Here is a 26,320-nt window from a genome sequence, read left to right as displayed (position 1 = left end):
ATAGGTACTGTGGCTACCAGAGCAGGTCAAAGGCTAGGAATCCTATAGCGAGTAATTTGCCTCCTGACTCCCCCAAAGCCAATCCACCATCTATAAGGCACAAGTCAGAAGTGTGATGGAATACTCTCCACTTTCCTGGATGAGTGCAGCTCCAACAACACTCAAGAAGCTTGGCATACTCCACAACAAAGCATCCTTGCGTAATTGTTATCCTCCTCACAAACATTCAATCCTTTCACCACCGATGAACAGTGGCAGCAGTGTATATCACCTACAAAATGTATTGTAGAAAGGCTCCTTAGGCAGCACCTGCCAAACCCATCGCTGCGACCAGTTAGATGGACAAGGGCAGCAGACACCTGGGAACCATCACCTGGAGTCACTCACCATCCTGAGTTGGAAATATATGGCCATTCCTCACTGTTGCTGGATCATTATCCTGGAATTCCATCCTTAACACTGTGGGTGTACCTATACCTCAGGGACTGCAGCAGTTCAAGGCTTCACCACTACCTTCTCAAGGGCAACCAGGGATGGGCCATTGATGCTGGTCAAGGCAGCAATGCTCACATCCCCTAAATGATTTAAAAAACACACAAGATCCCACATTAGGCATCAAATCTCGAACTCAAACTGTCCAACAAGAGATGGTAAATCAATATTTTGTTCCGTTTGGTTTAGATTTTCGTCCTTCTATAACGTGTTCTATCATGTAACTTCTGTTCCCAGCATAATTGATTGTGCAAAACAGCATTGCCAACTATTACTTTCCTTTTGCAACATATATACCCATTCCCGTAACTCCTTGTATTTTGAGTCAGCTTTAAGGCACACCCATGCATCATAAGCCAACTTGTTCCAAATCTTGTTTTAACTTAATCTTACCCTTCTGAACCTCTGTAGAAAATCTATCAAGAATATACTTGTAATCTCTGTCATACTCTTCTACAGGATCTCCCAGGATATCTTCCACACCAGACACACTTCTCAATTAGACTCTATGGCCGGAATTCTACCACTTCGCCCGCCATGGAATTGGAGTTGGGGAGGGCAAACAACGAAAATCTCCATCGACCTCGGGTGGGAATTTCCAGTCTCGCCTGAGCAAGGCCATAAAATCCCACCCAAATGTCATATGCCAATGAGACTTCTGGCTTCACTTATGAACTACTCCACGTGTGTTTAACTACAGCCAAAGGCTATTGCTTCTCAAATTTCAAGCCAATGATACTTCAACCTGCGAATCCCACTGCTGATTCGTTTGTAAATTTTTAAAGTTTGGGGATGGGATTTTCCAGCTGACCCACTCAACCCAAAACCAGAAAATCCTGCACAAGGTCAATGAACCTTTGGATGGGAGTCTGTGTCCTGCCTGCTACAATTCCCGTGGTGGGCGGGAGTTGCAGATTACCAGTCTAGAATTCTTAAGGTATTTTAAGGTAGTTTATCAAGAAGCAACAGTTTAGATACGAATCATTAACTAGACAGGAAAGGTATATCATTCATGACACTTGTGTGTGGTTCACTGATCCCAGAAGATAAATGTTGACACAAAGTATGTTAATCTCAGTAGTTTGTGGCAGCAGCATTCTGCTCTCTAGACAAAGTGTTAGAAAACTCTTCCTCTATCATTCCTCCATATTCACTGATTCATCTTCCATCTGAGGTCACTGTTTAGTTTACCTCTTGTTGAGGGCCATTTGTTAGCCTATGCCAGACATTTCAATAGATAAGAGGTACTAGAAGTGATCCTACTGACTTAAAGAAGCCCGAATCAGGACACATTTACACTTTTGGGAATGTTTGTGTTTTTCCAAAGAAGAGTTTCTCTGCCAAGGTGGCCTTAGATTATGTCCATCAATTCCTTATGAATTCTATCCTTATTCTGAAAAGTATCATTTATTAAGTCCCAATTCTTACAATCTCATTGTCTTCTTTATGAGCAACTGGGGCACAATCATCTGGATACAGAAGCTTTTTGTTAGTGCCTCTGTGACGTTGGTGGAGACATGCAGTCTGGAGATATTGAAGAGCATGTGTGCACACAATCAAATGTTGCAAACATGTTTCTGGTGACTTTCTTGAGCATTGCTGCAAAGAAGTGATTGAAAGGGTGGGGAGTCACGATGCCTCCTTGCTTTACTGGCTAGTTACTGCAAAGACATTGAATATCTTACTACAGGCTCAAACATATAATGCAGTAGCTGCAGGATTTTGACTTGTTTGGACATCATAGCTTTGGAGAGCAAGTGCCATTGATTAGACTGACTTATTGTCAAAACTTTTAAAGATAGCAGATAGGCTTCCAACAAGTCTGAACAGGGACCAACAGATTTTTGGGACAGTATTCCCAAGCTCAGTTGTTTCCATTATGAATTTCAGGCAGTCGCTCTTAAAAACAAATTTAATGCTCCTGATCTGATTTCAGCTGTGGGCTGGTGTGCAGTTTTCTGATTTGGAGTGGCAGAAGGAGGTCATAACCAAGCTTTGAGGGAAGATTGAGGGTCTGGATTTGGAATGCAAGGATGATTAAGGGCTGGCACTGTGGGAAGACCAGAAAAGTCAAGGGGAATAGGAAGGGATGGTCAGGGTTGTGAAATCCCAGGGTGGGTGGGGTTGGTGGAGGGGGGGAATGTATAAAACGAAGGCGGTCTATTCATCAGGTAAGTGGAAAGATTTGTGCCTTCTTGATCTGGGAATCATAATCTCCCTTTGAAGCTTCCAGACTTCCCCAAACCCAGCTGACCATTTAAAATAATTTTAAAGTCACACCGCAGTGTTATATTTAAATAACCAACTTTGTGCCTCCATTAAAATTGTAAGTGGGAGAGTTGGAGATGAGTGCCAGATTTTTAACATATTTTCATCCACCCAACCCAAATCCACTCATTTTTGGAAATTAAAGATTTCTCATGCCCCTCGTACACCTCAAAATAGGTAGCATTTAATTCAGAGGAAAATCAAGCCCACGATCTCTCAATATTTTAATTTTAAGTGTAGGCACTCAGTGACTATGTCAATGATTTAGTTGATAGTTATGGACATAAGATTAGTTTTGAAGAATGGGATTAACTGAGAAATATGGAATAAACACGAGGACATGAAAGTAATTGGTGGAGTTGAAAAGGTACTTAACAATTATGATGCCCAATTTCTATCACCATTTTATCGTAAAGAACACATTAATTTAAGTGAGTAATGGTTTTACATACATTGGTTAGTTTATTACAGCACTGATTACTGCTTTAAATGAATATGTCTTTGATCAAATAAATGCATTAATTCCTCCGCAGAGCCAGAATCTGGTTCTATTCAGCTTTTTATTGGAGTGGAGCTTCCTTTCACTGTTTTCTTCAGATGATGATAATTAGGCAAGATCTTCATCAGAAAGTCTAGCTGCAGAGTTTGTGGCTGCAAATAAAAAGATTAGGTACTAACTGAATAAGGTATTTAAACACAGAATAATAGTTTTCTAAGTTTCAGACCATTGCATCTCATTATATGGATAAACAGTTGTGACGATACTGTGCCTTTAAGAAATATATTGATATCATGTTTCTTTTAAGGGGTATGTTTAAAATTCAGCTGTTTTACAAGGTGTCAATTTGTCTCGACCACAGACGGCTCAAATGTTGAAAATGTAGGAGAATGATTTTAAGCTAATGCAAATGTCTAAACAGAGTTAATGCTTTTGTGTTTACTTAGGTTTCCCTTGGGGTCAGAGTAGAGTTTTGATTAGGTTCATTGACAGAGACAGAGTCATATGCTAATGGGAGGAGCTACATTTGCAGGGAAACATACGTTAGGAACAAGAGGGTTGTTAGGGAAAGAATTGGACCTCTCAGGGACACAAAAGGGGAATTATGCTTAGAACCAAAGGAAGTAGGTGAGATCCTAAATGAATACTTTGCATCAGTATTCACAAAGGAGAGGGACATGTTGACTGGTATTGTCTCAGAGAGATGTGTTGACCCGTTAGAAAAAATCTCAATTACAAGTGAGGAAGTGTTAGGTTTTTTAGGAAACATTAAGACAGACAAATCCCAGGGCTGGATGGCATCTATCCTAGACTCCTCAGGGAGGCAAGAGATGAAATTGCTGGGCCTCTAACAGAAATATTTGCCTCTTCACTGGACACAGGTGAGGTCCCAGAGGATTGGAGGATAGCAAATTAAGAAGGGTAGCAAGGAAAACCCGGGTAATTATAGGCGGTGAGCTTGTAGGGAAATTGTTGGAGAAGATTCTTAGAGATAGGATATATGCGCATTTAGAACTGAATAATCTCATTCGCGATAGACAGCATGGTTTTGTACGAGAGGGGTCATGCCTCACAAATTTGGTTGAGTTTTTTGAGGTGATGGCAAAAACGATTGACGAGGGGAGGGCCGTGGATGTCATCTATATGGATTTTAGTAAAGCGTTTGACAAGGTCCCTCATGGCAGGCTGGTGCAAAAGGTTAAATCTTGCGGGATAAAAGGTGAGCTAGCTAGATGGGTGGAGAACTGGCTTAGCCATAGAAGACAGTGGATAGCAGTGGAGGGGTCTTTTTCCGGATGGAGGTCTGTGACTAGTGGAGTTCCGCAGGGCTCTGTACTGGGACCTCTGCTGTTTGTGATATATATATATAAATGTTTTGGAGGAAGATGTAGCTGGTGTGATCAGTAAGTTTGCGGACGACACGAAGATTGCTGGAGTTGCGGATAGTGATGAACATTGTCAGAGAATACAGCAGGAAATAGATAGGCTGGAACATTGGGCGGAGAAATGGCAGATGGAATTTAATCCAGATAAATGCAAAGTGATGCATTTCGGTAGATCTAATGTAAGGGGGAGCTATACAATAAATGGCAGAACCATCAGGAGTATAGACACACAGAGGGACCTGGGTGTACAAGTCCACAGATCCTTAAAGGTGGCAGCACAGGTGGAGAGGGTGGTGAAGAAGGCATATGGCATGCTTGCCTTTATTGGACGGGGCATAGAATATAAAAGTTGGCATATGATGTTGCGGCTGTATAGAACGTTGGTTAGGCCACATTTGGAATACTGCATCCAGTTCTGGTCGCCACACTACCAGAAGGACATGGAGGCTTTGGAGAGAGTACAGAAAAGGTTTACCAGGATGTTGCCTGGTATGGAGGGTCTTAGCTATGAGGAGAGATTGGGTAAACTGGGGTTGTTCTCCCTGGAAAGACGGAGGATGAGGGGCGACTTAATAGAGGTGTATAAAATTATGAAGGGCATAGATAGGGTGAACAGTGGGAAGCTTTTTCCCAGGTCGGAGGTGACGAACACAAGGGTCACAGGTTCAAGGTGAGGGGGGCAAGGTTCAACACAGATGTCAGGGGGACGTATTTTACACAGAGGGTGGTGGGGGCCTGGAATGCACTCCCAAGCAAGGTGATTGAGGTGGACACGCTGGGATCGTTTAAGACTTATCTAGATAGCCACATGAGCAGACTGGGAATAGAGGGATACAAATGAATGGTCTAGTTGGGCACATGATTTCTATGATTTCTATGATGAGCGGCGCAGGCTTGGAGGGCCGAAGGGCCTGTTCTTTGCTGTATTGTTCTTTGGAAGATACAGTTTTTTTAAAGTCAGTTTCTGCCTGATTCTAAAAGAAGCAAGACATATCTCTCTCTTTCTCTCTCTCTGAGAACTCTAGGACTGGCAATCTAATTAAAAGCATACAAGCCTGTGTTTGCTAACTGATTTTGAAGAGGGGTTTAAGTCTGTAAGGGGAATATTACTGGAATTGGAACTTATATGGATAACTTAGGAGTTCAGAATTGTACCTTGTTCAAATGTTAAACATTAAGCTAATTCATTTGTTATAGTTAAACTGTGTTGTTAAATAAAGTTTGTTTTGATAAATGCTTCCCAATTTGTCAGTACAATCGTGTCTACTGTGAAACATCATATCCACACATTAGTGCCGAAAATAGTTAGGGTCTAGTCTAACTTCATAATATACCTTGGGGTTTCTGATCCATAGCCTATCACAGCTAAATTAAATTTCAACAAGAACAAAATTCATTAAGTTGTCACTGGATGTGAATACACATTTCTTTTTGGTGCTGTGGAATTGAGTAATGGAACACTGTTCCACATTTCACCCAGAGTCAATATTAACCTGTTATACAATATGAGTCAAATGTAAAATAAGTTAATTTAAACTGCCTTAACATTGGTGTAGATTCACAAGTGGATTTTGCTCTTGTATAATTTCAGCTTCCATTTTAACTACTTAACACAACACCAAGCAGTGTGGAAACCATCTACACTTATATCAAACTTTTCATCAGTGTCAAAGTTTTAATTTGAGCAAGTGTTTCATAAGAATGAAAGCAGGAAGCCATATGGCTTTGTGAACCCGCTATAACTAAGATCATGGCTAATCTTCAACATCAATTCCACTTTCCTGCTCTATCCACATATGCTTTCTGCACTGGAGCTGATGCTGAATTTCACTGCTCGACTGACAGCAAATTTCACTGTCTGACTGACACTTCTGGTTTTAGAATTTGCACTGTTCATTATCAGTTGTTTGACTTGTTTGCACAGCTCCTGGATGCTGTGCATATTTTATGGATCTTTGTTTAACAGGAATTTGCTATGTAAAAGCCAAAAACTTTCTTTCACTAAATTTATTTATTCAAGGGACATAAGGCGTCACTGGCTGGCCAGCATTTATTGCCTTTCCCTAATTGTCCTTGGAGGGCAGTTGAGAGTCAACCACATTACTGAGGCTCTGTAGTCACATGTAGGCCAGACCAGGTAAGGACAGCAGATTTCCTTCTCTAAACGACATTAGTGAACCAGATGGGTTTTTCTGACAATCTACAATGGTTTCATGGTCATCAGTAGATTCTTAATTCCAGATATTTTTTACTGAATTAATTTCCACCATCTGCTGTGGCGGGATTCGAACCTGGGTCCCTTGAACATGAGCTGTGTTTCTGGATTAATAGTCTCGCGATAATACCACATGGCCATCGCTTTCCCTTCAAATAAATATCCTTTTATCTGAGAATAAGTTAGGCCTTTAAAAGTAAAGACTGCATGATTTTTTCTTTATATAAGACATCTTCAATTATTAAGTGAAATATTCTGTACAATGTAGAAAACTTTAAGGATTCAGAAGCAAAAAAATCATATGAACTGAAAAGGACTTTTACATTCACAGAGGACTTAAGGAGAGCACTGATCTTTCAAAGGTTACAAAAGTACAGATTAAGATTTAAGTTAGAGATAGATTAAGATAAAATGGATGCCACAGATGTTAGGGGATAAAAGTCTTTATGATGGTGATATGAAATTGAAGACTGAACTAGGGGATGAATTGGATTCTGAGATAAATAACAGTCTGGTTCAACCTGAGACCATGACTGGGGAAAGAGTTACTGGCAGGGATTCTCCAAATTGTAGTTCATCCAAGCCTGGATGTTGGACTAGCAGTTTAAGGTAGAAAGCTGGTGCAGATAATTTATGGGTACGATAGTAAAAGGCAGAGGACAAAGTAAAAAGATTATTGAAAGTTGACAAGTCATCTGGTTGAGAAATAATGCTTCTTCAAGGAACCTGGGATGCAAAGGTAGAAAAACAGAGGCATTTGTTACAATCTTCCAGTTCGAATTGGATACAGTAGTGCTGGAAGACTGCAGGTTTGCTAATGTTACATCACTGTTTACAAAAGGGGAGGGGGAGAAACCAGGAAACAACAGGTAGTCTTGATGATGGGGAAGTTATTAGGAAAAAATATTGGAGAAAATAAATTTTCATTTGGAAAGGCATGAGTTAACCAAAGAGCCAGCATGGATTTGCTAAAGGTAAGTCGTGTCTAACTTGATTGAATATTTTGATGAGTAACAGACAAGACTGATCAAAATACTGCAGCAGGTGTTGTATTTATCAGCTTTTGACAAAGTGCAACACAGTCGGCTTGCTAAGCAGGTGGCAGTCTGTGGAACTGAGGAGAAAACAGTGATAAGGATACAAAATTGACCTAGTGACAGGAAATGAAGGGTGATGGCTGACATATTTTTCAGACCAAGAGGTGGTTTGCACTGGTGGTCTCCAAGGGTTAGTTTTGGATACATTACCTTTTTCAATTTCTATAAATGACTTACACTCAGGGGTAGGGAGTAGCATTATAAAATTTGCAGTTGACACAAAACTTGGCAAAGTTTGTGAAAGTGATTAGGTTACATAATCCAAGATGATAGTCAAAGCGGTGAAATGGGCAGAAACTTGGTAGATGGAGTCAATATGGAGAAGTGTGAAGGAGGGTTAATATGGAAAGGTAGTATGGTGTGAATGACATAATTCTGCCAAGTGTAGATGAACCAAGAAATCTTGGTGTCCATTTGCACAAATTCGTAATAGTGGCAGGGCAAGCTGATTTGGTAGTTAAAAAGAATACAGATTTACAAATAGAGGGACTGATTATAAAAGCAAAGCAATCATGCTTGAACTTTATAAGCCAGTAGTTTGGCCTCAGCCTGATTATTTTTGACAATTCAGGGCACAGCCCTTCAGGAACGATGTGAAGGTACGTACATACATACCAGGATGTTACCAGGGACGAGGAACTTCAATTATAGGGAGAGGTTATAAAAGTTAGGACTGTTCTTAGAGCAGCCAAGGAACACATGTAGCCTAATAATAGTTTTCAAGATGATGAGAGGCTTTCACAGAGTAAAGAAAAACTATTTCCTCAGGTGAGTGGGTCAATAACCAGAGCTTATAGTTTCAAAATCATGAGCAAAATATTAAGAGGGAAGACGAGGAGAAATTTCTTCACTCAGTTGTTGAGATCTGGAATGTTCTATCTGAAGAAGTGGTGGACATTGATTTGTTAAATAATTTTAAACAGGGAATTGAACAGCCACTTGAGGATGAAGAGGTTTTAGGCTACGAACAAAACAGGGATGTGGCACTAAGAACGACTGCCTGTCAAAGAGCCAACATAGACACAGCAGGCTGAATGTCCACCTTCTGAACCACAGCTCTCTATGATTTCACTTCCCTAGCACCATCGTAAGGTAAACAGTATACATGCAATGCAAAAGACACATTTTCCATTGTTCAGTAGAAGTACCTTATATATTATTCACCTAATTACTTTGTCTCTAGCAAACCCATGGTATCTGAACAAGTACTTAGACCAAGTAGCATGGGTACGATGGACTAATGGCTCTAGTACTGGCATAGAAACTCAAGAGGCCAAGTCTACCTTGGCAAATTGTGAAACTGAATTCTACACGGTAATTGGTGAGTATGCAACAAAAGATTACAACAAAAGCTGTTAAATTGTTATAATAATCCAATTTAATTTACATGTCCTTCTGGGAAGAGAACTTGCTATCCTTACTCTGTCTGATCTAGAGATTACTCCAATCTCAGATCATGGTCAATTTAATGCCCTCAGGATAGTTCAGGTGAGTAATAAGTACAGCCCTGCCAGTGCTGCTGACATTCCAACAAAACAAAAAAAAAGTGCACTGTTTGTCTATATCCCCTCATGATTTTGTCCACTCCTTATTTCTTTAAATTCCCCTGGGATCTCTGCACTCTTGGCCCTCTTATGCCTCTCCATTTCCAGCACTCCATCTTTGGCTGCTATTCTTTCAATTGCCTAGGCCTCAAGCTGTGGAATTTTCTCCCTGAACAATTCTATATCTCTTCTGCTCTCTCTCTTCCTTTAAGATGCTCCGTAGGCCATCTGTCCTAATATTGCTTTGTGTTTGGTGCCAAAATTTGTTTATGTTCCTGAAGTGTCTTGGCAAGTTCGACTATGTTCGACATTGCTGTTGTAAACTATTAAAACATCTCTCATTGGACTGCCATTCCTCAGCCCGCAGATGTTACCTGTGGCCGTTCCGACTGCACTCTTCGCATACAGTCTATCCCATAGATAACAGTGTTCTCAGGAACAACTTCACAGGAGTTTACTTGACAACAGGCTCCAATAATGCAGCCACTGGTTAGGATCACATTTCTACCTATAAATGCTGAGACAAAAAAAATTACAGAAGTTAAACAAATAATAAATGGCGATTCAAACTAAAGCGTTCAAAATAAATCTCAAAATATGCAATGTAATTCATGTCAATTTACTCAGGAAAAATATAATTGAGACAACAACATCCATCTATGATGGATGAAACACTGTTAAAAATTAAAAAGAAGTTGTTGCTTAAAGTTATTACCTTCAGTGAGAAATTAGGATTGTTTGAGCCTGTTTTTCAGGCTCAGTGAGTGCCCTTAGAGCTCTCTAGTGGCACCTACAATGTATTGCAAGTAGCACATGAGGTACGAGGAGGAGGGAGTAAGGAAAACTCAAAGCTAAAATTCAAACCCATTTTTATTGGTCTGCACTGCACAAAGATGTAGTTTAATTTTGTCAGTCATGTCACATATGTCAAGTGATCGGGAAAACTCAAGCAGTGATAAAACCAGCACCCTTAATACCCATTCCAACATTTGAGGAACCTTTTACACGGGTCTTAATTGATTGCGAAGGACCCCCTTCCTAAAACATGGGAATCAATATCCATTGACCATAATGGATGTGTCTACTTGGTTTCCAGAGGCCATTCCATTATGCAATGTTACAGCCAGAAAGATTGTAGAGAAGTTACTTCAATTTTTTTACTAAATATGGACTACCCACAGAAATACAATCAGATCAAGGATCAAATTTTAGCTCAAAGTTGTTCAAGGAGGTTACGGATAGCTTAGGAATAAAACAATTTAAATCCACTGCGTACCATCCAGAATCACAGGGAGCGTTAGAGCAGTGGCATCAAACTTTAAAGACAATGTTGAGGGCTTATTGTCAAGATTATCCAGAGGATTGGGATAAAAGGAATTCCATTTGTACTCTTTGCAATTAGGGATGCGCCTAATGAATCAACCAAATTCAGTCCATTTGAATTGATTTTTGGTCATGAAGTCAGAGGAACGTTTAAATTGATTAAGGCGAAATTCGTGAGAGAGTGTTCTGAGACTACATTATTAGACTATGTCAAATTTTTGGGAAAGGTTGAATAGAGGTCAATTGGCGAGACTACATTTAAAAGTGGCACAGCATGTGATGAAACAGGAAGCAGATAAGAAATCAAAAATTTGTAGTTTTTCTAGTGGGGACAAAGTCTTAGTATTGCTACCAATGGTAGGTGAACCTTTAAAAACAATGTTTAGAGGGCCTTATCAAATTGAAAGGAAATTGAGTGAGGTCAATTATTTGATAAGAACACCAGATAGAACGAAAACTCACAATGTGTGTCACGTGAATATGCTTAAAAGGTATTTTGATAGGGAAGGAGAGCAGGAGGAGGTTTTAATGGGGGTTATAACTCGGAGGGAAGAACTGAATCCAGATGACTCTGAATGACATTCCTCAAATTAAATTGGATAACGAGGATGTTATTACAAATTGGGATAGATTACTGAGTTGCCTTCTGGAGGAAAATCAAACTGACCTGAAAGAGTTACTAATATCACATGGACAGGTATGTGGGAATACACTGGGAAGTACTAAGATAATTGGGAATGATATAGTTGTAGTAAGTGCTGTTCTGATTAAACACCTTTCTTGCAAACATGACCTTTTCTAGTTGGCACAGGTTAGGTGGAAAAGCTGATGTTTACTCAGTCTGAGATGCAGCAGCCTAGTCTCAATCAATCACACAAAACTGGTGGAGGTAGAGAAGGAGAACCAGTAAACGGACAATGATGCGAACAAAGAAAGTGAGCAGGTGTGACAAGCGATACCTGCCAAATTGACTGTTTTGGAACATGTTCCTGAGTTCAAATTGCCTGAACATAAATTGCAGAACTGTCAAAGACAGCACATCACCAATGCAAAGTGTGGATACATCAACAGTTGTGTGATCTCAAAAAGGAGATAGAGGAACTGAAGTATTGTACTGTGGATGAAAGGAAAGGACAATAACGTGAGATCAGACTGTTCGCTAAAATTGTATCATCATCTAAAATGAATCACTGGCTTAATGATTCTGTACAGTGTGCAGAGATGTGGATGCCCAATGACACAACTGGTGTTCGAATACCTTATGGTAGTTTTCGTAGCAGCATAACTGCCAAAGTGATCTTTGGAACCATGGTTGAAATGGGTCCTGACACCAAAAAAAACAACCTGCCATGTGTCTTTGCCAAAGAGTGTGCAGAATGTGATGGCGCAGATCCAGAGCAAACAAAGTCGTCGAATTACTTGGCAGAGGAGGAGCTAAGGCCAATGAACAAGGAAGGGTACAGAGATCAAAAGATCTTTCGGAATGGCCCAGACTACACACGTGTAATATGTTATCCTGCCGAGTTCTGTGAGGACATTACCAGAACTAATTTATCATTGCAACAACAAACTGAGGCTTGGATTTGGAATCAAAGCAAAATTAAGGACTGAAGGAGAATTTTGAAGATGAAGCAGTTTGTCACTGAAGGCGATTATTTTAGATTTCTCTTATTTTAGAAGGAATACAGACACCGACAGAGCTAACAGTAGGGAGGGGAATGATAACTTACCCACACATTAATGCAGTAAGAGATTTAAAACAAGTAACTATGATTTTAAGACATATAAGTTGATATTTTAAATGCATTTTAAATTATTTTGACAGTAATATTTCGGTCAATGCAAGGTGTCAAAAGGCATAATGGGAAAGTTCAATAGTTTAAAGCCAAAGGTATGTGAGGCCTTAGTTAGCAGATTCATATCTGGGAGATAATTATGAGGGAACACATTTTGCAATTTTATGAATAGTTGGTTCGCAGCCCAGACTTAGATTAGGCATGACCCTGGACGCAGGAACACATGCCTACTCAACTTGATGGTGAGCCGGTGGGAACCTCAACTTCAAGCTTTACAATGGTGTTTACAGTATCCAGGTAATGGGGAAGTATCTTTAGTCAAGGGGTGTAACGTCCGGTTAGTAATGGACAAATGAGAAACCATTATGCTGGGAAGTACTAGGCAATTGACTGAAATAACTGAAAGATTTATTCTGACGTATGGACATTAAATGAAATTACTTTTAAACTAATGAAAGGCGGAGAATCAGATTAAGAAAATGTATAACTGCCCTGTTTTTTTACTGATAACATTAGAACTTATTCGAGTGGCCCAGGTATTCTGTATCTGAGACCATCGATATAACTTCTCCCAAGGAGGAGTGTACGATGGTGGAAGACAAGGACTGAAATGAACTATATTACTGTTATGTTTGCATGTTTTGATTTTGTAAAAATGCATGTTTATTTATCATAGAGTACTAGTACTGTGAAACTGAAAGGGTTTGAAAAATGAAACCATGTTTGAAGGTTGATGGTTCAATTTTTTTCTTAAGAGGGGAGGTTTGATGTTAGTGTACCTTTAAGAAGTTTTTAAAAAATCATGATCTTTGCAGCTCTCAGTCAGTGTCTCACGTGCTCACAACCTTAGGTGATGTCATTGTTGGGAGGAGGTCAGGTGACAGGAGTTCTTTTTCAGTTTTAGAAGTGACAGCAAGCTAAAAAGAAGTGTTTTCCCTCTCTCCCTGTTGTTTATATATATTCATTAAGGGTTATACATTATTGTGGTTGTTTTATTTTTGTTTGTAATTGTTAGAAGTCATTGTTAATTTTCTTTCCATACATTAACTATATTCTTAAATAAACTTTGTTTGATAAAAGCTCCCTAGTGGGTCTTTTCAATCACACCTGAAGTGAAACATCTCATGCTTATCCTAGCTAAATTCAAGATGCAAAACTTATGATTCAGACGGGCTTCATAAAACAGTTTGGAGTTTCTAACCTGAATCAAAACAAATGTATAATCACACTTGAGGCAAATCACGTTGAATGCCATATTCAACATGGTTACAGCAGTGAAAGACCACTGGACATGCAGAACAAGCAGACCAGGGTGACAATCACCATGCAACGTTTTACTCTCCATAGATGCTGCTAGACGCAGTATTTCTAGCATTTTCTGTTTTTATTTCAAATTTCCAGCATCCACAATATTTTGCTTTTGTGTCATGACAACAATCTGTGCAATGCTAATTAGACGCCAACAGTGGCATTTTGGTCCTCACTTTCCAACTAATACCTCTTCTTCTGAATACACGTTCAGCAGTAGGTAATAGAAACATAGAAAATAAGAGCAAGAGGAGGCCATTTGATCCTTTGAGCCTGCTCTGCCATCCATCATGCAACCAACAGCCTGACCCCACCTCCGCCCCCCCCCCAACCATCCGTTGATCCCCTTACCCCAAGTACTATATCTAACTGTTTCTTGAAAACTTACAATTTTTTGGCATCAACTACTTTCGGTGGTAGTGAATTCCATAGGCTGACCACTGTCTGCATGAAGAAATTGCTCATCTCTGTCCTAAATGATCTAGCCTATATCCTGGTTCTGGACACCTCCACCATCAGGAACATCCTTCTTGCATCTACCCTGTCTAGTCTTGTTAGAATTTTATGGATTTCAATGAGATTCCCCTCATTCTTCAGAACTCCAAGGAATACAATTTTAAATGACTCAATCTCTCCCCATACATCAGTCCTGCCATCCAAGGAATCAGGGGAGGGCCAGAGGACATCAGAGATGGAGACCCTGTCTACACAGAACCCACATGTCTTTTGATGGGCCGCCGCAGGCTCCTCAGTAAGGAGACAGTACAGCACCTATGCCAGGTCCTCACGAACCTTGCATCTCTTGGAGCAGGAGGACACCTGCTTCCGGTGGCAGTGAAGATCACAGCAGCCTTCAACTTCTACACCAGAGTCCTTCCAGGCCTCCACCAGTGGCCTCTCTAGCATCTCCTAGTCCGCTGTGCACAAGTACATCCATGAGGTGACAGCGGTCCGAGTAGGCAATTACATCAATCTCGTCGTGGGCCAGGCCCAAAAGGAATCCTGGTCTGTGACTTCACCACCATTGCCAAGATGTCCCATGTGCAGGAGCCTATAGTTAACACATACATCGCCCTGCGGGCCCTACACGATCAAGGGGTTCCCTTTATAAACAGGAAGAGGTTCAACTGCTTGAACATGCAGATAGTCTGTGACCACCTGCTGAACATCATGCAGATGTGTGCATGCACCCACGGAACGTGTACGTTAGCTACATTTTGCAGGGCTCTTCAAGGACCAGACCAGGCTGCCAGGATGGCTTGTGGGGGACAAGGATTGCCCGCTGTGGTCATGGTTGACGGCAGTGCGGAGGCCCGAGACCCATTACGAGGCCCACACTGCCACCCGGCCTATCGTCAAGCAATGCATCAGGCTACTGAAGATTGGTTCCATTGCAAAAACTGCTCTGGTGGTGGCCTCCAGTACAGCCCCCTGAGGGAGTTCCCGCATCAGTGAGCTGCTGTGTGCTCCACAACCAGGCATAGCTGTAGGGAGACATCCTGGAGGAGGATCTGGCGGACGACACTGCGGAGGAGGATGATGATGATGTGGAGGACAAGGCCAAGAAAGAGCTGGAGGACGGAGGACAGGTGGCGGCAAGGGTCCAGCTGGACAAAGCGGCGAGGGAGGCCATTATCAGCACAAGCTTCTCCCAGTAGAAGGCGTGGGGTCAACCAGCTCCAAACCCCACCGGCCAAACACCCCCTTCCCCACACCACCAGCCATGGGTCCCATTGACATCACACAAAGTGAGGGGCCTGGGTTAGTGAGTTACTGATCCAGGCAGCAGGGTGATGACATGCGGCACACTGTAATGCTGCCCTGGTGCCACACAAGTCTGACTCCTACCCGTCCTCTGGCTGCACACTGGTGCCTGGAACCACGTCTTGAATGAGGGTTGGGGGCACCATCATCTGGTCCAATGCATTGGGGACGGGGCGGTGGCATTGGGGATGGGGGGGTGGCATTGGGGATGGGGGACAGTCCTACTGTCTGGTGAACGGTGGTGGTGCCATGCCAGTCTGTCACTGTGTGCCTACAGGGCCCCGACTACTGGGACTGCTTGGGCTGAGTGCTTGGAGTACCACTGCAGCCAGGGATCTGGCACAGGTGCTGGGGACTGGGGAATCGCATAGTCAGTGGGCCGAAGGGCCTCTCTTGCGCAGAATGACGCTCTGAGCCTCAATGCGGATGGTTGGGTGCCATAATCCCTGTGGGAGTGGATCACAGACAGATTAGTCACAGCTTTGAGATGCAATTACATTTAATTGTGATTTTCTAAGTAACAATTAACAGAAACCTAACTTGCGCGTGCCTTCACTCGTGCCCTCTTGGTGACCCTGCTTAACCTTATATGTCCTACTGCTACATCTAGGTGCCCCCGGAATGCACATAGAAGATCGGCTGGCTACAGGGTCTTTTACTGCTTGGTAGGATGCAACTAATGATGTGCCACAGGGATCTGTGCTGGGGCCTCAACCTTTTACAATATATATAATGACTTGGATGAAGGGACCAAAGGCATGATTGTTAAATTTTCTAGAGATACCAAGAAAGGTAGGAATGCAAATTGTGAAGAGAACATAAAGAGGTTACGAAGAGACATGGATAGGTTAAGCGAGTGGGCAAAGATCTGGTAAATGATGTATAATGTTGACAAATGTGAAATTGTCCATTTTGACAGGAAGTAAAAAAAATGAAGTATGTTATCTAAATGGTGAGAGATTGTAGAATGGAGATTCAGAGGGATCTGGATGTCCTAGTGCATGAATCACAAAAGGCTAATATGCAGGTACAGCAAGTAATTAGGAAAGCTAATAGAATGTTACTCTGTATTGTGAGGGAAATTGAATACAAAAGGAGGTTATGCTTCAGTTGTAGAGGCCACTGGTTATACCACATTTGGAGTGCTGTGTACAGTATTGGTCTCCCTATTCAAGGAAGAATGTAAATGTGTTAGCAGTTCAGAGAATGTTTAATGGGCTAATACCAGAAACGGGTGGGTTGTATTATGAGAAAAAGTTGAACCAGCTAGGCTCATATCCACTGAACTTTAGAAGGGTAAGAGGCAACTTGACTGAAACTTTTAAGATCCTGCGGGCTCTTGACAGGAAGGACATGGAGAGGATATTTCCTCCTAAGTTTATTTATTAGTCACAAATAGGCTTATATTAACACTGCAATGAATTTACTGTGAAAATCCCTTAGCCGCCACACTTTGGTGAAGAATCTAAAACTAGAGGCTACTGTTTTTTAAAAAAAGGAGTTGCTCATTTAAGACAGAAATGAGTAGAATGTTTTTATCTTGGGGTCTTTAGAACTCTCTTCCTCAAAAGGCAATGGAAGTTGAGTCTCTGAATATTTTTAAGGCAAAGCTTGATGGATTCTTGATAAGCAAGAGTGTGAAAGGTTATCGGAGGGTAAACGGAATCAGATCAGCCATTAATGGCATTGTAGACTTGAGGGATTGAGTGGCCCACTCCTGCCCCTCAATTTTCCCTCAATACCCACCTGGAATGAAACCATACACAGGGAACCATGCAGTTCAATTCCTGTTATCTTGGGATATCTTGCTCTTCCTCCTTTTTCTTCTCCACACTTAAGCCACCAACTGGGCAAAAAGAGCTATCTGCTAAATTCATGGTTCATGACCCATTGCTTAACCCATGCCCGCATGAACAGCATGCATAAATGGAAAGCAATGCTGCAACATGAAATGACAGCAGAGCACTGGCATGCTGAAGCATCAATTCTGCTGCCTGGAATATATTTGAGGTGCCTTGTAGAGTGGGTATCAAGATTATAGTGGTTGCTGCATGCTGCACAACTACTCCATCAACTGACTGCTCGTCATCGGCAAGCTATACTGCAAGCAACTGTGGAGAAGAAGAAGTGAGGAGAAGAAAAATGAAGAAGAGTAAGAGATGAGGCAATCTTTCTCGTTGGGTTGTTCATAAATAACTCATCCAACCGCGATACCAGTAATAGCAACTCCAATTCTTCTTTCACCAAAAGTCCACCTCTTACCTATGATGTCACTGGCCATAGCCACCACAAAATAAACATGCCAAAATAATTGTACTGTGGGAGAGAGGGAAGCGTGTCAGTGAATGTCATACAATCTGTTTCGTGAGGGGCTATCATGATGGGCTGTGATCTTATGAACTGAAGGATTAGAATAAGAGTGAAAAAGTCTTAATGCAATTGTTTAGAGTATTGGTGTGATCACAATTGCTGCATTGTGTACAATTTTCATCTCCCTACCTAAGGAAGGATGTACTAGCCTTGGAGAAAGTTCAGTGAAGGTTCACTAGACTGGTCCTGGGATGAGGGGATTGTCTTGGGAAGAAAGACAAGTGTTATATTCCTTGGAACTTAGGTGATTTTACTGAAACATATATAATTCTTAAAGGGATTAATGGGGTAGAAGCAGGAAGGATGTTTTCCCTGGCTGGGGAATCTAGTAAGAGTTTTAACACCACCAGGTTAAAGTCCAACAGGTTTATTTGGTAGCAAATGCCATTAGCTTTCGGAGCGCTGCTCCTTCGTCAGATGGAGCAGCGCTCCAAAGGCTAATGGCATTTGCCACCAAATAAACCTGTTGGACTTTAACCTGGTGCTGTTAAAACTCTTACTGTGTTTACCCCAGTCTAACGCCGGCATCTCCACATCATGGGGAATCTAGAACTGGGGGGGTCACAATCTCAGAATCACAGATCAGCTATTTAGGACTGAGATGAGTAATTTCTTCACTTAAAGGGCTATAGACCTATGAAATTCTCTACCTCAAAGGAGTGTGCATGTTCAAGTATCTGGGGATCGTGCAGGAGGTGAAACTGAGGTGGAAAATCAATCACAATTGTATTCAATGATGCAGCAAGCTTGAGGGGCTGAATGGCCAGCTCCTATTTCTTATGTTCTTACTTTTCTTCTATATTTCAGCCCCGTTGAGGTAAAGTCCACAAAATATTAGTCTTTTACATTACCTTTTCTACCCATTCACAACCTTTTAATGATTTGTATAAATCACTTTGCTCCTCCATAGTTCCTAGCCTCTTGTCATGAAGAAAATATTTAAATTTGTCTTCCTTGGATCCAAAGTAATGACCTCCTACTTTAAAATGCATCATTTTTGCTACACTAAGTCTCCTTACAAATTCCTTATGTATCCACATAACTTACTGTATATAGCAACTTATCTGTACATGACTTGCATCTTGAATCTGTACATTACTTCCATGCAAGTATGTGTGTTTCTTAAAAAAAAACTGACACCAAGTATTAGATTTTGGAAAATATCACATTTTATGTCCCGCCAGAGTACATTTCCTTTATCCTTACTGCGACTCCCAGCTCTAACTGGGAGCTTATGCCATAAGTTTATCTTCAATTTGGTGTGGTTTTTAATGAATTACAGAATCATAATGGTGGCTCTTTGAATGAGTCCCACTCCTCTGGTTTTTTCCATATAGCCTTACAATGTTTTTCTTTGGCAATTATTTTGGAAATTACTATTTTAACTTCCTTTCACCACTTTTAACCAATATGTTCATGATCATAACAATCCATCAAATAAAGATGTTTCTTCTCATCTCTCTTCAGATTTATTTGCCAAATATCTGAGATTAGTGTCCTCTAGTCACCAACTCACCTGCCAATGGAAACAGTTCCTGTTATTTACTGTATCAAAAGTCCTCATCATTTGAGTATCTCTACAGTATTAAATTTCTGTTTAGCCTCCTCTTCTCCAAGGAGAACAATCACAACTTCTGTAGGCTCTCCACATTACTTAAACTCTATCACTGACATCCTTCCTAAAGTATAATACTCTAATTGAGTATTGAAATATAAAGAATTACCACGATTTCCTTGTTTTCCTAAGATATGCCTTTATGTAAAAATGATGTGGAGAGACCACTCCATCTGACGAAGGAGCAGCAAGCTCCGAAAGCTTATGGTATTTGCTACCAAATAAACCTGTTGGACTTTAACCTGGTGTTGTGAGACTTCTTACTTTATGTAAAAAGCCAATGATGGAATGCATTTTTTCAATCAAGGCACACAACTCCCGTATCAAGAGTTCTTTGAAAAATGACGACTAACATACCTACAATTTATGAAAGCATTTATTTTTAATATCCTGGAGTGGCAAACCATCAGGTCTTATGTCCCATTATCTTCTCCAACATTTTTTTTGTTAAAAAAGACTAGAATAAAGTCAAATATATTATCCATTCTTTGACTTGTTGTGGTTTACTTCATGCTACAGATCACCACTTCTACCTTTTCCTCTAATGTGAAATACATGCAAGTATTCAAAGTCAGCATTTATCTTATTATCCATAATAGTCTCACCTGTCCAGCTTAATGGGCACACATTTACCCATACCACTTTTCTTTTTATATATTTATGTAAACTTTCATTGTTAGCTCTTCAAGGTTTCCAAGTTGTTTGACATTTCTTTTTGGAATTAATACTTCCTTTATATCCCTTTGTTGTTTTTTTGTAGCTGTCCCAGTCCTTAACTTCCATGTTTCTTCATAATTTTTCTGTCCTTCCTAAAGATATATAGTTCCCATTAACACCCAGCTTATAGCCAGGTTCTCACGATAATTGTTACATCATATTCTTTAAGCTAAATTTATGCTTCCTTTTTGTTTGTTCATGAGATATTAGAATTGCTGGCTAAGTCAGCATTTATTACCCACCCCTAATTGCCCTTGAAAATGTGGTGAAGAGCCACATTCCTGAACTGCTGCAATCCATGTGGTATAGGTACATCCACAGTGCTGTTATGTGGCACACATACATGAGTTCTTATTTGGATCACTGTCCCTGCCCTACCGTTACGTCCTGATGGTGTTGTGGTGATATAAACAGGGCCTAGTTTTAAGGCTGATAAAATTGGATATCCTAAATTAAAGAATTAGGCACATTGAAATCAAACACAGTCACACCTCAGGCAGGCCAATTGTACAATACACAAATGTGTCTGGGCCTGACCCATCAACCACCCATCAAAGGTTGTTACACTCTACTTGAGACTTAGCAGGAGATCATGGCACCTCATTGAAATGCATCGGTCTATTGTTAGAAGCCCAGATCGGGCCAGACTTTCTGTCACCAAGAGATCCTGTAGAAACCTTACCTGATAACAAGTTTAACAACATGGAGATGGACACCTGGGGGGCGGACCCTGGTGTCCTGTCAGGCAGACATCAAGAAACCCACTGGGTATTGGAACCCCCTCCTGGGACCTCATTGGCCAGAAGCCAGAGAAGTTTCTGGAAAGGCAAGCAGGCTGGGGATAAAGGGACACACTCAGAGGCACAAGGAGCGAAGACTCGACAGGGGAGACAGCCGTGACCATTCGGAAGACTGACCAGACAAGGAAGGAAGGAAGAAGCGGCCATCGAGACTCACCTTCGTGACAACAGACCAGAGGGACTCAGAGAATCGGGCCTGCAGTTTAACCAAGCCATCTTTACGGGTAGTATACTTGAATCTGCTGGGGTATCCTCTTGTTTTATGTGGGTAATTTAAGGGTTAATAGTGTTATTTAATAAACTTGTTGAATCTTTACTTGTGTTTGTCCTTTGTCCACCTTGCAAATAAGGGCACCGGGGTAACACCTTGGAGTAAGTAAACTGGTTGAAAGTATCTGAGAATTAACAGGTACAACAGTGTTTTTTTCAGACTTCTAGATTTGTCACACTTTTATAAATGACAAGTCCATTCCAGTTCTCGATTATACTTTTCAGCAAAGACACTTGTCTCATGATTTAATATTTACTTATCTGCACTCCACATTTTCTTCTTATATTTCATAGTTTGTAAGCTCAAAACATTACAATGCTCCCTAAACATTCAATTTTCAAGATTCTGTTTCTGAGAAGATTTTTCTTAATTTAAATTTTTGAGACTCAGACTTCATCTTACATTCAGCTGCTTGATATAAATCAAGAGAATTTCAATGGGATTATGCAAGTTAGGAGCATTTGTACTGAAGGAACATTTTAATTCCCTTGGTCAGGCCTCTAGCACCAGTGTATGTGTATGCAAGCATGTGAGGCGTCTGATGTGGCAAATCAGTGGACTAATCAGTTGCATAGCATCAACCATTCTCAACAGCAGGACAACATTCTTATCAATCCAGATTTCCACTGATTCTTATTTACATGTAAAGATTTTTGTGGAGTGAGAGAGAATTTGAACAACACGAATTCGTGTATTCAAAATGCCGTTGTGATTTATTTTTCTGCCACTTCAAAATGATCAGAAATCACAGTGACAAGGACATTTCTGTAATTACTGAGTTTTAAAAAATTCATTCATGGTACACTTATTGTCCATCCCAAGTTGCCCTTGGAGAGCAGTTGAGAGTCAACCACATTGCTGTGGCTCTGGAGTCACGTGTAGCCCACACCAGGTAACAGTGGCAGATTTCCTTCCCTAAAGGACATTAGTGAACCAGATGAGCTTTTTCGACAATTGACAATCGTTTCATGGTCATCAGTAGATTCTTAATTCCAGATTTTAAAAAAAATTGAATTCAAATTCCACCATCGGCCATGGCGGGATTCAAACCCAGGTCCCCAGAACATTGGCTGAGTTTCTGGATTAATAGTCTAGTGATAATACCACTAGGCTATTGCCTTCCTCAAAGAAATCTTACTACAAACGTTTTGATCAGCCAGTTTCAGGAAAAAAATTATAGATCTTTTTAAAAAAAAACTTACCTTTAGATTCAATTACATTGTTATCTCCAATCTTCAAAGCTTCAAAACCTGACAAGAACAGTTAAAGAAAACCAACTTTTCATTGATTGCATTATTGTGATCTTTTTTTCTTCCTCAGATGACGAATCAAGGAAAAGTCCTCAGCATCTTACAAGTTTTTCCTCACAGTTCACTTTCTCCTTCTCCTACCAGCTCTGAGACATAGGTGAAATTGTAGTACCTACGTGCTGCCCTAGTTGAAACGAACTGACTTGGTATAGACCAAGCATCAAAATTTGAACTCTCCTAGTCTGTACTGTTACCACACTGAGCTACCAGGAAGTCCAAGAACACAACATATCTGAAGCTAAACGGAAATGAAATATTACCTCTACAGCCATTTTTCTCCATGCAGGAATTACTAAATATGAGTACTTCAGACATATGTTTTAAACAAAAAACTAATAAACCTTGTCCCTACTATATAAAAATATCTTAGTTAACGCATGAACAAAATGAAAAAAATCAAGGACTCAAGTACTGAAATTGTTGAAGTCAGAAATCAAAAGAATATTTGGTCAAGAAAACAAGGACTAATTTTTTGGGATTTATGAACCAAATAACTCTGCATAGCACTTTTGCATCCAAAGCGCCTCATTGAAAATATGTGGATTGTACTGGTACGTAATTTTCAACATTTACTTATTTCTTTCTAGTTAGCTCCATTTTAAAAATCAAAGCTTTAAAGCAATACAACCATCTCAATTTTAGTATGAAAGGATTTTTTTCCTGCAAATACTGGATTAGTTAGCATAGAAGGCTAAAGTGTAGAAATTGCAGGGATACACGTTTGAAATGATTTGGTAGCAGGTATAGATTCGTCTGGTGAGAAATTAGAGAAAATAACAACACAGAAGTCAGTATCAACCTGCATTATGAGCTTACCCAGATACAAGCTAACCATCATTTCAATTATGTTGCTAGTATTACGTGAGCTAAGTGCGACACAATGTGTTTTACAGTTTAGGGCAATTTAAGAAGAAATGCTTTGTTAGTCCTCCCAAATTGCATTACCTCACATTTTTCAGGGTTAAATTCCATTTGCCTTTTTATGTCATCTGCGAACTTACTTATCGTACTTCCTATTTACAGGTCCAGATAATTAATGTACACTACAAAAAACAAGGGACCAAGCATCGATCCCTGTTGAACACCACTGGACACAGGCTTCCAGTCATAACAAAAACTTTTGACTATCACTCGTTGCCTCCTGCTACTAAGCAAATTTTGGACAAAGGCAAAATACTGCGGATGCTGGACTCAAACAAAAACAGAAAATGCTGGAAAATCTCAGCAGCTCTGACAGCATCTGTGGAGAGAGAATGGAGTCACATTTTGAATAGAGAGAATCATAGAATAGAATAGAATCATAGAATCCCTACAGCGTAGAAGGAGGGCATTCGGCTCATCGAGTCTGCACCGACTCTCTGACAGAGTATTTTAGTTAGGCCTTCTCTTCCACTCTATCCCCTATCCCAATGGACAAATTTTAGAAAGATACATTTTGGCACAACTGTAAACATGATTTTTTAAAAATACTGAGATATAAAAAGAAGCAACTTAATAAATAAAGCAAAGGGTTGGAGTGTAATAGGATGGCTGTGTGCATTTCTGGCTCACTCCCTGGCTCAAGGTGCTCACTGAGAGTGGATGAAATTGTATGATGGCGTGTGTGTGGATGAGGTGAATAATAATGCTGATACTGGGAGTTAGTCAGACTTATGGACACATTCTGCACCCACACTTCCTCTTCACCCCTCTCACCCCATCTTGCGCGCTAACCTACACACTCTCTTCTCACTTACGTACTGTCTCTCTCGCCTATCACACACTCGCTCTAAGTTTCCAGGCACTCACTTAATCAGAAGCTAGTGGGCCCTGCACCAGACACCCGAGCCTTGCTCCCTAGCACCTCTGTTCCCCATGACCTTTGCACCCTGGTCTCACCTCCCTGGGCGCAACGCCTTTGCTCCCTGACCCCATAATTCTCTGCTCCATGGGCCTCTTGATTCACTGGCCCTTGGCTCCTGGCCCCTGCTCTTCATAAATTCCTACAGTGCAGGAGGAGGCTGTTTGGCCCATTGAGTCTGCACCCACTCTCTGACAATATCTTGTCCAGGCCCTCTTCCCCCTCCCTATCCCCATAATCCCACACATTCACCATGGCTAATCCACCTAACCTACACATCTTTGGACTGTGGGAGGAAACTAGAGCACGCAGAGGAAACCCACACAAACACAGGGAGAACATGCAAACTCCATACACAGTCACCCCAGGCAGGAATCAAACCCGGGTTCTTGGCGTTGTGAGGCAGCAATGTAAACCACTGTGCTGCCCTGGCCCCTGCTCTTCTTCTCCCTGACCTTTGGCTCCTGGCCCCTGCTCTTCTTCACTCCAGCCTTCTGCCCCAGCTTTCTGACTACTGATCCCTTCTTCTCCCTGGCCCTTGGCTCCTGCTCCTCTTCTCCCTTGCCCTTGGCTTCTGGCCCCTGCTCCTCTTCTCCTCAGCTCCTTGGGCCCTGCTCTTCTCCCCGGCTCTCAGTTCCTCAGGCCCTGGACTCCCTCAGGCCCTGGACTCTCCCAGGCCCCGGCACTCGGAACACCGCCGGTGGTCGTTGGTCCTCCAATCACAGATTACCTCTCTCCCACGCAAGTGAGCCTATCAGCAGCAAACATGGAAGAGAAACAGCCTGGGAGCAGGTTCTTCTATTCAAACTTAGCTGTTTGACTGATATTTTGAAAACTGGCTCCAAGGGCTGCATTGAGGGGCTTCAAGGGCCCCATCCAGCCCTCAGACCGTGTGTTGGACAAGTCTGATTTAAGTCCTTGATATATTTGTAAATAGCTGAGGCCCCTGAACTGATTTTTGCATCACTCCCCTAGTCACAACCTGCCAACTTTAAAATGTCCAGTTTATCCCTACTCTTTGCTTCCTGTCTTTAACCATTCCTCCGTCCATGCAAACATATATTGCCCCAAACTCAATGAGCCTTTATCAATTGATACTTGTCGTCTCCAGATTCAACTATTCCAATGCTTTCCTGGCCAGCCTCTGATTTTCCATCCTCTGTAAACTAGCATATCCAAACTTCTGCTGCCAGTATCCTATCTTGCAACAATTACCCCTCCTATCACCTACTTTATCTTGGTGTACATACGTTCCTTTTGATTCACAGAAATAAGTTTGGAATAAGACCCAATTGTTACTAAGCCATAGAAGGAAATACAAGGGGGGGTGAGTAAAAGCTTAATCAAAAAGTTAGTTTGAAGAGGCGTATGGAGGAATGTTTGAAGCTTGAGCCTAGCTGGCTGAAAAGCATAGATACCAATAATGAAGCAAAGTGATTTCCGGATCCGCATTTGGTCAGTAATTGATGAACATGTACAGTTCTTGGAGGGTTGCAGGGTTGCAAAAGATTGCAGAAGAGAAGCAAGTGGAAATGGGATTTGAAAGTGAAGATGAGAACTTTAAATTAGAAGTTTTAGAAAATATGATGAAACAAAAGAAGTGGACGTATGATGCATGCCAGGTGATTTCCTCAAGTGAGGACTGGACCAAAAATAACATGCCGAGAGGAGAAGGGAAAAGGAAGTTAAGATCGGTAAAGAGAGGA

At 41.2% G+C, this 26,320-nt stretch overlaps 1 protein-coding gene across 1 annotated transcript in view; it reads right to left on the bottom strand.

The window, feature by feature from the left end:
* Window positions 1-3,149: 3,149 nt before the first annotated feature.
* The window catches only part of dctn6 (dynactin subunit 6), a 42,142-nt gene continuing 18,971 nt past the window's right edge, over window positions 3,150-26,320 (bottom strand). Inside the window, exons 5-7 of the mRNA XM_078211825.1 lie at window positions 22,667-22,714; window positions 9,875-10,017; window positions 3,150-3,411 (exon numbers count right to left, since the gene is read on the bottom strand). Coding sequence (XP_078067951.1) covers window positions 3,313-3,411; window positions 9,875-10,017; window positions 22,667-22,714 — 290 coding nt within the window. The 3' untranslated portion in view covers window positions 3,150-3,312. The remainder of the gene's footprint in view (window positions 3,412-9,874; window positions 10,018-22,666; window positions 22,715-26,320) is intronic.

The sequence above is a fragment of the Mustelus asterias genome, chromosome 1, assembly GCF_964213995.1.
Source record: "Mustelus asterias chromosome 1, sMusAst1.hap1.1, whole genome shotgun sequence".
Taxonomy (NCBI): domain Eukaryota; kingdom Metazoa; phylum Chordata; class Chondrichthyes; order Carcharhiniformes; family Triakidae; genus Mustelus; species Mustelus asterias.
This window is presented reverse-complemented; position numbering and strand designations above follow the sequence as displayed.